The 14085-nt window shown below is 47.6% G+C and overlaps 1 protein-coding gene across 2 annotated transcripts in view; it reads right to left on the reverse strand.

The window, feature by feature from the left end:
* The window catches only part of Abcc4 (ATP binding cassette subfamily C member 4 (PEL blood group)), a 204686-nt gene that overhangs the window by 153380 nt on the left and 37221 nt on the right, over positions 1–14085 (reverse strand). For both annotated transcript variants that reach the window (XM_075949138.1, XM_075949139.1), the window contains exon 4: positions 4852–5076. In XM_075949138.1, coding sequence (XP_075805253.1) covers positions 4852–5076 — 225 coding nt within the window. The remainder of the gene's footprint in view (positions 1–4851; positions 5077–14085) is intronic.

Below are 14085 nucleotides of genomic sequence, written 5' to 3' on the forward strand. Positions count from 1 at the left end.
ACACCACATGGATTCCCTCTGACAGTACCCTCAAGGTCCTCCCTACACAACCTCAGAAAGAAGGTCTAATTGCAGGCCAACAGACAAAACATCAGGTCAAACCACATGCCACGCCTAGCTTTGGGAAGGCCAAAGTACCTGAAGATTGGCAGTTCCATGCTGTCTAAATATAAGGCAGTATAGTCCACACTGAACTACAATTAGTGTAGAAATAAAAACAAAATTAACTCTGATCTGAGAATAATGAATATAACTTCAGCCAATCGCCTTTTCTGGTCCCCTGAGCAGGTCCACTACCTCAGCCAATCGTCTTTTCTGGTCCCCTGAGCAGGCCTACTACCTCAGCCAATCGCCTTTTCTGGTCCCCTGAGCAGGACCACTACCTCAGCCAATCGCCTTTTCCGGTCCCCTGAGCAGGCCTACTACCATATTTTCAATCCGCACCGACACCATTAAATACATCTGGAAGCGGAAGTGTCTGCAGAGTTAACACTTTAGACAGAGCTCTGATGGCCTACAAGGGGACGCTGAAGCTAACACCTTAGCTGGAGCAAAGAACAAGCTCCCTCCCACCATCCTTCCTTACGGAACTCTAAAGTCAGTGAGGACCAGCAGTTCTATGCAGAGCAGATCCTGCTGTGAGGAAGTCTGCTACCAGGAGCAACAAATTCCGCAATCAACAGTCAGCTTGGCTTGGTATTCAGAGCAAATCCACCTCTCAAAGCTAGTTCCTCAGAAATCAGTCCCAACAGGGAACTGGCCCTGGTTCTGCAAACTGGACACAAAGTCGGAAAATCCACCCACAGTCAGGACCAGAGATCTGAAGGGAGAAACTTTCTGTGCCTTGTGTATTTCATAATGAAAACGCAGAACATCAGTGTTGAGGCCATCATCCTGGATGTTCAAAGTGTGGACTTTCAGTTCTTGGCTAAGCTAAATCCCATAAAGCCCCTGAGCCAAGATCTGAGAGAGAGAGAGAGAGAGAGAGAGAGAGAGAGAGAGAGAGAGAGAGAGAGAGAGAGAGAGACCCATACCTACAAGGCACTAGGGAGGGAGGGTTCTAGCTGCCTTCTGCTCATTCGCACCTTGACTAGCAGAGCCATCTTCGTTCAACATGGCCCTCTCTCACACTGAAGCCAAAGAACCAACCCCAGGACACCTGAAGCTGGACAAGTCTTCTTCTGCATCCCAGCCAACTAGTAAAGAAAGGACACTGGTCTCTCGGTGGAGGTGGCAGAGACTCACTCCCCAAGTGAGCAAGTGCAGTGTTTCAACGCCAGTGCAACTGTATTAAAGCTGTGACAGTGAATAAGTGACAAGTCATCTCATCGTGTGTGTGTGTGTGTATGTGTTTATGTGTGTGTGTATGTGTGTGTGTATGTGTTTATGTGTGTGTGTATGTGTGTGTGCATGTGTGTATGTGTGTGTGTGTATGTGTATGTGTGTGTGTATGTGTATGTGTGTGTGTATGTGTATGTGTGTGTGTATGTGTTTATGTGTGTGTGTATGTGTGTGTGCATGTGTGTGTGTGTATGTATGTGTTTGTGTGTGTGTATGTGTGTGTATGTGTTTATGTGTGTGTATATGTGTGTGTATATGTGTGTGTATGTGTATGTGTGTATGTGTGTGTGTATGTGTTTATGTGTGTGTGTATGTATGTGTTTATGTGTGTGTATGTATGTGTTTATGTGTGTGTATATGTATGTGTTTATGTGTGTGTGTATGTGTTTATGTGTGTGTATATGTGTGTGTATATGTGTGTGTATGTGTATGTGTTTATGTGTGTGTGTGTATGTATGTGTTTATGTGTGTGTATGTATGTGTTTATGTGTGTGTGTATGTATGTGTTTATGTGTGTGTGTATGTGTTTATGTGTGTGTATATGTGTGTGTGTATGTGTGTGTATGTGTTTATGTGTGTGTGTGTATGTATGTGTTTATGTGTGTGTGTATGTATGTGTTTATGTGTGTGTATATGTGTGTATGTGTGTGTATGTGTGTGTGTGTATGTATGTGTTTATGTGTGTGTGTGTATGTGTTTATGTGTGTGTATATGTGTGTATGTGTGTGTATGTGTGTGTGTGTATGTGTATGTGTGTGTGTGTGTATGTGTGTGTGTGTGTGTCTGATACCTAAGCACACACATGTGGAGACCAGCGAGGGTGACCCCAGGCTCCTCATGAATTTCTCCGCTTTATTTGCTAAATCACGGTCTCTTGGTGAACCCAAAAGTTACCAATCTGACAGGTCTTACTAGGAAACTTGCCAAGAATTCTCCTGTCTCCGTCTCTAAGTGCTAAGATTACACACAAGCCAGGCTTCCGTGCTACCTGGCCTTTATATGGGGTCTGGGATCTAAATTCTGGTCCTTATGCTTGCATATCAAACACTTCATCCACCAAGCCATCTCTCCAGACCAACAAGCCATTTTTATAGAAGATCCGTCTCACAAGGTCAATCAGTACCAAACTACAGTAATGAGTTTGATGATCGCTCCATTTATACCACCCAAACTGATTTCTCCTGGGCTACGAATTGACAATGGGGCCTGGGCATGTGCCGCAAACATCTGCAAAAGGGCCTTCCAGATGCTCACTGCAGACAGCTTCAGCCCCACCGAAGAGGCCCATGAGCTGAAGCAGCCTGTGGCTTCACCTCAGGCACACCTCCAGCACAAGGCAGGCCAGAGGAAATTCATCTTTCCCACGCTCCTAGAGTTTCAGGCTGAATCTCTGGACTTCACAGAAACACTTCTGGGATAACCATACCAACAAATTAATACCTTCGGGAGTCGTTTACTTACGGTCAGGTAAGCCAATCTACCAAGCTGGATCGGATTCCCCAAAGGCCAGTTCCAAGTGTTAGCAGAGGAAATTGGAGGAAAGACAGGTGGAGTCACCTGCGCAAGAGCTCTGGTTACCTGAGCGGCACCTCACACCTGACTGGTGTGATTGTGGTGTCCATAGCACAGTAGTAACGAGCATTCCCTGGTACTGAGAGAACTGAGTGGCAGCTAGGAGGATTAAAACCTAGACAATCTGTAGGGAAATTTCCATATTCTCCTGCACGATAGACGAGGATGCCATAGACGTGATGACGGTGACGATGGTGATGATGAAGCCCCCTTGACTGCACCCCACAGACATGACTACCATTTCCACATCACACACAAAGAAAACACTGTATATGCAAGAGCCTAAAATAGATCCTAAGACGCCAGGCCGCCACAAGCCACATAATCCCAAGATTAATAAACTGCTCAAAGGAAGAGATGTGGGAGGTACTTTGTATTTGCTGAAGAGAATCCATGCAAGTTCCAGATAGACCATAAAAAAGGTAAACAATGGGGCAATTTCCATCATTTGATGTCATCTCCAAACGGCAACTCAACCCCTCCCCTCAACCCTGAAAAGTGAAGTAAGCAGTTGGAGAAATGTCTCAGCAATTAAGAACACTCATTGCTCCTGCAGAATGCCTGGGTCTTCAGGAATGAGGTGCTATGCATCTAGCATGCACAGGTGTGTGTATGTGTGTGTGGTCTGTGTCTATGTGTGTGTCTGTCTGTGTCTGTGTATATGCATTGTCTGTGTGTGTATGTGTCTGTCTGTATATATGTGTATCTGTGTGTTTATCTGTGTGTCTCTGTGAGTATCTGTGTGTGTGTATATGTGTCTCTGTGTGTGTATCTGTATGTGTATCTGTGTGTGTCTGTGTGTGTGTCTGTGTGTGTGTCTGTGTGCGTATCTGTGTGTGTATCTGTGTGTGTGTGTCTGTGTGCGTATCTGTGTGTGTATCTGTGTGTGTGTGTGTGTCTCTGTGTATGTAGAAACATGCAGGGAAAATAAAATACATAATATAAAAATGTCTTTCTTTGTTTAATGTAAAACAGGAAAGCAAGAGAGCATGGTAGATCGGCACATGGCGCTGAGAGGGTTCTCCAGACCCTGACACCCCTCTTCTGGCGGCTGCTGTTTCCTAGTAGCATGCTTCCTAACTGTTAGTCAGGGCAAACAAGGAAGAATGTGGCATTCCCCAATACAAAAGGCACTGAGCACATCACACCAGGTCCCATCATTAAACTTCAGCAGAAGCAAGATAAAACACATTCAAAAATCAGAGGGACAAGCAACAAGGAAACTAAAGTTTTCTCCAAAAATACTTTTTCTTAAGTTTAAGATAAATGTGTTATACCAAGACACACAAGTATAATATGCCCTGTATTTAATATGGGTTTGGCTTACATTTCTCTTTACCTTGACAAAATTAACGTAATTAAACAATTGGTGTAAAAACAAACCTTCCTTTCTCAGAGACTCTTCTCTCCTGGGTTTAATACAGAGAACTCCATTTCCCTGACAATTTTTATATCAGTGAAGAATTTAGTAAACAGCACCAAACAAGAACATTTCATAAATACAGTTATGAGATCTATCTATGAAAACACTGAAAATCAATTCTGCATTTATCTTTTACCTAGATTCACCATAAATTTAATACCTCGTCTGGTATTATAAGGAACCACCATCTGATAGCAAGAGGAGGCTTCCATGTTCTATTGGGAAAGTTTGCAGAATTAAAAATAATGGTGAAAATGATGATAATTATAATAATTTTTATAGCCCAATCCAAAGAGCAAGCTTCTCTAGTGTGGTTTAAACTATTTTATGACTGGGTCTAGTCAGATAGTCTGAGAGGGCCTTGAACTTGTGACCTTCCTGCTTCAGCTTCCATGGCACTGGGAATATACACATGTGCCACAACACCCAATTTATTTACATAAATCTAATTTACAGAAGACTTCCTTCTGAGGCTCCAGGCGAAGCCCATCTTTGGCCAAGTCACCGTCACTTACCTTCTGGTAAATCATGTGGCACATGGCAACTCTCAGCTTCATCCCGGCGCACTGCACGTGGTAAAAGTACAAGTGGTGTAACACGGCCAGGAGGAGCGTGCACGCCGACAGGATCGCGGCGTAGCCGTAAGCCGTATGCAGAGCCACGGAGTCACTGGGATCATAGTTCTCAAAATACTCAATGAATTTCCCTAAAAGTACGGGCTGGACTACTCTGGTGGTCTCCTAAAAAAGAAAAAAAAAGGCATTCATTAGAAATATAAACCACCAATTTTTCTCAACACGGCTTTACTTCCACATGCCCCTCGCCCCCGACCTAAGGCAGAGAAAACTGCTGCCATCATTACTACAGCAAACCAGTATTCTAACCTGAACTCAGAGCCACAGGCTCAAAGACAGAAGCATGTTAATACACTGGGATTGGTCCAGGCAGATGCGCAATGCATGCTAGAATCAACTTTAAAAGACACCTGGCAGGCTGCCAAATAAATGCTGGCTGAAAATGAATAAGGAAAAAAATTAGTGGCCGAGGAGGAAAAGGGCTAGTAATCTGATTAAATACGGACATGCCAGCTCTTGGTCCGCCTTGCTTCCTATGGCCTCTCAATGCCCCACCCAGCCTAACAGGAAGTGACAGTGTGGTCCATTCACAAAAGGCATAAGCATGCTACCTCCTTCTGTTCCAGCCTTCTCCACGAGGACATTTGTGAAAACACAGGACCAAAAAGAGAATGTCCCAATCTTCCTCAGCGCAGGCTCTGCAAGTCCGTGCATCCCAGATTCTGCCGGGCATGTGGAAAAGCCGCAGTCTGCACAGACTGTGTAATGTGTCTCTATCCCCTAGACACAGGTGTGCCACGGTTACTGCCACCTTTGCTGAGGCAGTCTGGGATTGAAAACTAAACATGGCGCTACCGTGGTTTCCTGCCAGCCTCACAGCACCAGGCACTGATTATAAATCAAGATTAATAAGCATCTACTCTCCGAGACAAAAACCAAAAGCCAATACCAATGATGTGAGAGGCTCTGGGGAAAGCCATCTTCTGACCAGCAAGGAAGAACTGGAGCCCTCATTACATAACAGTTCCCTGACTCACAGGCCGCTCACACCCCTTAGCCCACATCTCCCCCCTGCCAATCCTCACGGACCCCTCCCCCATGAGAGAAAACCAAACACTCCCTGCAAATCAAAGTCACCAAAAGTAAACACGGGGGCCCACACCACTTCCTCCTCAAGGACAAAAAGGCAGGCTTGAAAATTTTTCAGACACTTGACTCTGAGCAGCTTTTCCTTTCAGATAACACAGACGTGCAAACAGCTGAGAGTTTGCTTCGCATGACTATTTTCTGTCCATGAGAAGGGACAGGGGACAAGAAGGAGAATAACAGAAACATCTTCCCAACCACTGATCCCCAGTCAGGACATTTACAGGAGATGCCTCGGTCTCTCAAACGGGCTGTGACCCCAAATCTGACCTCCCACTCTGTACGCACGCACGCGCACGCACACACACACCACACACAACCACACACATACACACACACCACACACACATACACACACACCACACACAACCACACACAACCACACACACACATACACACACACCACACACATACACACACATACACACACACACCACACACAACCACACACACACACCACACACACACACATACACACACACAACCACACACACCACACACATACACACACACCACACACATACACACACACCACACACATACACACACACTACACACAACCACACTGCCTTCCACGAGGTCATGGACATTCTGAGTATTATACAGAAGGACATGCTACTCAAAGAACGCATACGACCAAGGCCCTCAGACTCCATGGACTCCGAGGCTCTCTGTCACTTCCATCCCCAGTAACATCTTTGAAGAAGGACAGAGAATTAATTCAAGAGCACCTGACCCCATGATCACAATGGCTGCACAACATTTCCTAAGATGACCCTTGGGTTTCCCTGAGAATTGAGGGCACCATGTTGTTCAGATGGGGGACCTAGACCCTAGGACAAGCCGGGACAGCTGGGTCAACAGCACACTAACCTGGGCCCTGCACCTAGGAGCCCAGGGGCAACTCATACCACCCCAATTTGCCTGATACTCTGGACGAAGTCATGAAATCTTTGTCACTTCCTCACAATTCTCCTGACAGGGAGCGAGCGAGCAAGCGAGCGATGGAATGGAAGACTTGGCAAATACAACAAGAGGTAACGAAGGGAAGGCAGGTCTCCATGCCCGAGCTGTGTGTTCCACAGCTAATAATCCCTTTATGTACATGGCCTCTTAATGAGTAACAGCTTGTGGTCAATACCTCTTCCCATGGACCTATCCTTCCTATCCCCAACCCTCACCTAGGAAGAAACAATGAAACAATTACAAAAATACCTATTCTCATGCTTTTAACTGAACCGAATTAAGCTTTCTGGGAACCTAGAAGGGAAGGTAAAAATGTAGCCGGGGATGTATTGATAACATGCTTATAATCCCAGAATTCAGAGGTGGAGGCAGGAAAATAGTTTGCAGCTGCCTGTGTCAAAAATAGTCGTACCTTCATCTTAGATCTATTCTGTGCCCTACCAAAGAAGTTCCCTACCCTTTGTTCTCCCCCCCCCAAAATGGCCAATCTCACGGTACTACCGGAGGGCAAAGAGATCCCTCAAGGCCCCAACAGCCAAAGTTCTGCCAGATAGCGGCCAACTTTCTGACTCCGCCCACCCTGCCACTTCCAAAGTTGAGTTAGACCCACACAGTCGCACTTCCCAGTCCTCCCACCCTCACTGAGACAGAAGAAGATAAAATCACACCTTCAAAAAGTGAATGTTTTAGGTAAGTTTACATTTTTGTGTTGAGACTTAGGCACAGCTATGAGACACAGAGGCACCAGGTCTGGGGCTAGACACTCCGGCACCTGAACCTCGGAGCCCCTGAAGGCAGCTACCTCCCAGTGGAGATTTGGTACTCGGCCTCCACCACTGTTCTTTGCAGAGTAACTTACTACAGAGTTTGATGGGGCATTGTCCCCACTGGGCCTGGGGCCCCTTTCAAGCTCCCTGAGGACCCGAGACTCTTCCTGCCTGGTTCCACAGTTCCTGATCTGTGTGATGGAAGCAAAGCAGAGGAAGCGAGAAAACTGTGAGAGAAAATGATGCTGACGTAAATCCCACAAGCAGCAGGGAGCTGTGGGGGAAGCAGCGGGCAATGGACTGCAGGAAGGGTGGACCACGAGCAGCAGGGAGCTGTGGGGGAAGCAGCAGGCAATGGACTGCAGGAAGGGCAGACAGGAGACAAGGGTTAGTGGAGGGAGACCAGAGACGGTGAGGTACGCAGCGGATCTGGGGAACACATCACTACCAAGATCTCAGAGATGCAGGAATTGGGATCTTCCACCCTGAACTGCACCGTGAGACCACAGAGAAGGGGCAAGCATTTGTGGTATGTTGCATCCACTGAGGCCCAGATTCGGACTCCACAAAGTGTGTGGGGCCTGAGCTCCCCTACCAAAGAAGGACTCTGAACATCACTCTGCTTAGTCTTTTGGTTACCCTGAGGTGTAGTATGTGTAGAAAACGCAAGAGAGCGTCTGACTTCTCAGGGGAACATCACTACTGTTTGTCTTGCCCCATCCCAGTGTCTGGTCTTAGCACATGGTAGAAACATGGTGTGGAAATTGCAGATCCTTCTTTGGTGTCAGTCTGGAATGCTTCTACACAGCAAGAGCTGTATGGGAGAGTACGCAAGAACCCAGAACCTAGATGTAGGCTTCAAACCACTAAACAAAAGCACTCCGGCTGAACACAGCAGGGGAAAGTCAGCTCGGGAAACGCTGTGTTCAAAGGGAAAGATGATTCATAACTGGCTTTTAAAGTGACTTCCAGCCATCGAGACGGCTCATTGGGTAGCAGCGCTTGCCACGCAAGCACAGTGACCTGAGTTTGATCCCTGGAACCCACAGTGGAAGGAGAGAAGTGACTCAGTTGTTCTTTGACCTACACACACACACACACACACAAGCACGCACAAATATTTAAAAGGGCTTAACTAAAATACAATCATAAAGGAGCGTGGAAACAGCAGAGAAGACAAGAGCAGCCTTCTTTAAAGATTATCTCTTTCCTGGGCCAACAAAAAGCTCCTTAGCCCCAGCAGGGAAGGTCAAAGGGCCACTCACAGTTTGCAAACTAACTGTAGAAGAAAAGAAGTCAGACACTCTCTTGAGCTTTCTACACATACTACACCTCGGGGTGACCAAAAGACTAAGCAGAGCAGACCTAGACGTTGTAGGGAGATCACAGCTAACACACAAGGGGGAAAATAATGGTCACCTCACCATGTTGCAGCCGTCTCCCCTTAAACACGAGCATCCCCGACATCACACGGGGGAAACCAGCAAGCACACGCTAGGGTCCTCAGAGTGACAGTAGAGGGCACTGCAAAGTGAGGAGGAGCCAGGGACTCCTCGTCACACGTTCAGTGACTCGGGAGGGGAACGCCATCGCGCCAACCCAGACTGTGGGAACCCCTGCTCAACAAGCAGTTCAGTGTTTTCAATTACAAAAATACTGACCACAAAGGTAACTGCAGAGGGAAGGACGGACGGGCAGACAGAAAAAACCCAAAGCCATCTAAGTCAACGGGATGCATCTCACTGGACCAAAGTCCGAAGCATAGGGGAAAACGGTGCGGCAGAACTGCCAGTTAGGAGCACATACTGCACTTGCAGAAGGTCTGCGTTCAAGTCCAGCACCCAAGCCGGGAGGTTCACAGCCATCTATAACTCCTATGCCCTGTACTCATGTACAAACCCACATTCAGACATGTGCAGTGTATGTAATTACAAGAAATGATATGTGGATGGGTGGATGGATGCATGCATGCCAGATACATTGGTGCTTACACTACTGATAATCTCAACTATTCAAGATGGTGAGGCCGGAAGAACAATTGAGACCAAACGCCCTAGTTACCCACACAGTAATCAAATTAATCGATAAAACGTAGGCTTAAGAAAAAAAGAGGGGGAAATGAGCCCTGGCAAGGCACGCTGATGATATTAAAGCTGTAGTTAATGTGTCTGTGAACAACGGCACGATAATCCTGCAGCCAAAAGCGCAACTGTTAAAGGTACAAACAGAAACATTTCCTAGATAAATGGTGTGATACGTGGGGACAGCTTCAAAGTGGAGTGAGCCGGGTCTGGAAGACTCGCGTCTCGACATAGTTGACAGATTACTCAAATGTGGCTTACAAGGCAGACAGGGGCTCCTGATTCTGGTCGAGTTTGGTGTTTCTAGAACGTCCTTAAGATTCTATGAAAGAAAACGTCCCCCTGAGCTTGGCCCTAGATGACAAGCAATTACCATAGAGTGGGGACTAACAACTTTTCCTCCTCCTATCATCCCCCACAAGGAGTCCACACAGGGGAGCACGGGGGAGGGGAACAGAACATCTAAAAATCACACATTTTGCTTTAAAAGCCAGGTCTGTCGCTTGCGAGTCCTGTGTGTGCCGTGTATTGTGACCTCTTCTGAGCCTCCATCTACAACTAAGGGAATCTGCCATGTCTCCCTCAGAAGCATCCGGGAGATGACCAGACGATCCCACAGTGGGTGTGAGCTCTGACTGCTTTCTTTAGGTCACGGGAAGAGCCTGGCACACTCAGAGCTCTGGGGTTCACGAAATGTTAAAAAACTAAGTTAGATGAAAAGGCATGAACAAGCACAATGGCTGGTGGCTAGGACATTAGCGTGCACAGATGGTTCTGGAACCCCACGGCTTACAGACAGCCACGGCAGAGTAAATGACTCGACCAGAGTTGTTTATGAAAGTCGAGTTTCCCTAGAAGCTGCATGAAGAACCCCACTTGAGGACAGTGTTTTAGCTGTTGATATTTGTTCCCAACCATTACAAATACGATCTTCTCCCAGGGAAGCAAATGGTCCTCTGACTTTTTAATGGAAACATTTATAAGCATTTCCCTTGCTTCTCACTCAGGGTCATCACTGTGAACGTTAGTAAGCTGATGCAGACTGCACAAGAGCCCACAGTGCAAACACGACCAACCACGCCGGCTTCATTCTAGGCTCACTCCACCCGTCCCGGCCTGGGCCATCTTCCCCTTGGTACCCACTTGGCCTCCTCGGATGAGCTGACGGTGAGGGGCACTCAGAAGAAAGAACTGGGGAGTGCAAAGGGCCAGGGTACCTCCGGGGATCAGCCATGAGCAAATGCACAGAACTGTTGACTTCTGACCCTGGGTTACCTCAAACAGCAGCCTCCATGAGCCCCTACAGCCTCTACCTGGAGCACAGACAGTCAAGTAAAAGGCTGCCCACATTTTTAACAGTCCCCAACACTATCTCCAGGATCCAATGACGCCTTCTGGCCTCTGTGGGCACTACAAGGTGTGGGCACATAAACGGATACACACACACACACACACCCCGCATGCGCGCGCATGCACACACAAAACACTCACACAAATAAAATAAAAGTAAACTCTAAAAAGTCTTGGCCAAAGGCCAAGTCGGCAGGTGAAGCTGGCGGTCTATCATTGCCCTTCTGGCCAAAGGTCAAGAGAACAAGACTTAGCCAACCCCTACCATTCCTTGCCTATGACAGGTACAAGCAGGAGAGTCCCCCGAGGCTCCCTTGATGTCCCCCAGCTTCGCTCTCCCACAACCAAGAAACCTCACACCTCAAAGCTCAGGCCTGGAGTGACGTGAGGGGGAGGTCTGTGCAGATTCTCCCCACAGTGCTCTTGCCTGCGAAGGCTCCAGATAGGTGGTAACGCATTTCTGTCCCCATGGCATTTCCCTGGAGGTGCACCCAGGGGACAGACATGCTGGGAACTCACTGTCTGCTCAGAGCTGGCTTTCACTGGCCTGCAGGAGTGTGTCTGCATAAACCCTCTCCTCCTTGTTTCTCGAATGTCACCATCAATCCTCAGTTTGCACCAGACAAGGTGGGGCCACTTAGAAAGACAAGCAAGACTTCTGCGACTAGCATCTCGCTGCCTCTCCACCCGGGGAAGGTCTTGCTGGTGCGGGTGGGACACACAGATTAGGGGTCAACACAGGTGTTGTGTTCCCAAAGGAGTACCGTGTGCTTTTGAGTCACTAAAGAAATATATGTTTTGCACAAAATGCCTCACTGAGTTCACCCTTCTGCAAATAAAACTCAGAAACCAATGAACACCAGAGACAAGATCCCAAAAACGAGAAACCAATCCATAAACTATGAAACTAATGCTCATTCTTCTGGCTCAGGAGTGAGCCGTAAGGATGGAAATCTGTGATAGTTGGGAGTAACTGTCAACCCTACCGCTTACAGAATTACCGGGGAGATGAACTTCTGGGCATGCCTGTGAGGGATTTCTAGACTTGATCCACTGAGGTGGGAAGACCCATTCTGAATGTGGGTGACAGCATTCGATGGACCGGGGGCCTGGGCTGAGTAAGGAGGGCAGAGAGAGCACTGGCCTTCATCATGCTGCTTCCTGATTATGGGCACCATGTGACCACTGCCTCCGGGGCCGCCAACATGCTCTCCCACCGTGATGGGATCAGATGGGCTCTCCCTCAGACTGCCAGCCACAACGAACACTTCCTTCCTTAGATTTTGTCAAGTATTCGATCACAGCCCCGAGTAAAGGAACACATATAAAATCATAAGCATCACCTGAAGGCGATTTCTTCTTGCTATTTTGAGACAGGGTTTCACTAGCCCAGCTGACCTGAACTCTCTTCCTCTTGCTCCAACTCTCACCTATTTGAGTAACAGGCAGGTGCAACCACACCCATCAGGCCATGAACTTTGAAATGTAGCTGAATCCTTATTAGCTTCCTCATAAGAAATTACTTCTGGGGTGGACGGTGGTGGCACATGCCTTTAATCCCAGCACTCGGGAGGCAGAGGCAGGTGGATCTCTGGGAGTTCGAGGCCAGCCTAGTCTACAAGAGCTAGTTCCAGGACAGTCAGAACTGTTACACAGAGAAAAGAAAGAGAAAAAAAAAACTGTCTCAAAAAAAAAAAAAAGAAAAGAAATCATTTCTGACTTCTGCAGATTATCAGCATCAATGGGCCAGTCCGTGAAAAACAAAAGTATTTGTGTTAGAATACATGCTTCTTTTTGGCTGACTGAAAAGAAAGAAGAGGAGGAGGAGGCAAAGGAGGAGGAAAGGAGGAGGAGAAGGAAGGAGGAGGAAGGAGGAGGAAGGAGGAGGAAGGAGGAGGAAGGAGGAGGAAGGAGGAGGAAGGAAGAGGAGGAAGAGGGGAAGGAGGAGGGGGAGGAGGAGGGGGAGGAGGAGGAGGAAGAGGGGAAGGAGGAGGGGGAGGAGGAGGGGGAGGAGGAGGAGGAGGAGGAGGAGGAGAAGGAGAAGGAGAAGAAGAAGAAGAAGAAGAAGAAGAAGAAGAAGAAGAAGAAGAAGAAGAAGAAGAAGAAATCCCAAACATCATTTTCCCAGCTGAACACAAAAGACTCGTAGCTCCCCAGATGTCACTGTGTTGGAAGGGCTGCTTAGTTATCACAGCAGGGGTCACAGCAGGGAAAGCAGAGCCACCCAGAGGCAGCCCAACTTCTGCTGCAGGACTTCAGGTCCACCTGGACACACTGGACACGCTGACCCACCAGTGACAGCCCCTGTCCAGTACTGCATGGGACTTTCTGGCCCCAGGAGACACTATGGACAAATGCAGGTGCCACCACTGCTCCAAGGCCATCCCGGCTCCATCCTCCCTAGGCTAAGGTCAAGCAACAGACTTGAGGAGTTCGGGGCAAAGTTCATGACCTTAGACCAGCCCCAGTCTAGAAGGTTTGGGCTCCTCTCAGAGTGGCTGAAACAGAAACTCAGCTAGCTGTCATCTATGTTTCAGGGTGGCCCTGGGTACAGGATACTGAGAACTCAGCACTTGGGGAGCTGTTGATAATAAGAATACCTCCCACCTCACCAAAGTCCTAAAAGGAATAAAATTAACATCATGAATAAATGTTTCATACATGGTTTCTGGTGGCAGCATTTTTTTAAGAACCTTTTTTCATTTCTGAACTGTTAGCACTCAGGTCAGGAGGCGGAGGCTCACAATGGCCTTGAACCTCTACCTCTAAGGGGTCAGACCTCTTCTTCGGGCTTCGTCAGACATCCAGATACAAGCGGCATAAATACACATATACATAAATAAAAACACAAAGGGACAAGCCAT

Source organism: Microtus pennsylvanicus, chromosome 15 (genome assembly GCF_037038515.1).
Source record: "Microtus pennsylvanicus isolate mMicPen1 chromosome 15, mMicPen1.hap1, whole genome shotgun sequence".
NCBI classification, from domain to species: Eukaryota; Metazoa; Chordata; class Mammalia; order Rodentia; family Cricetidae; genus Microtus; species Microtus pennsylvanicus.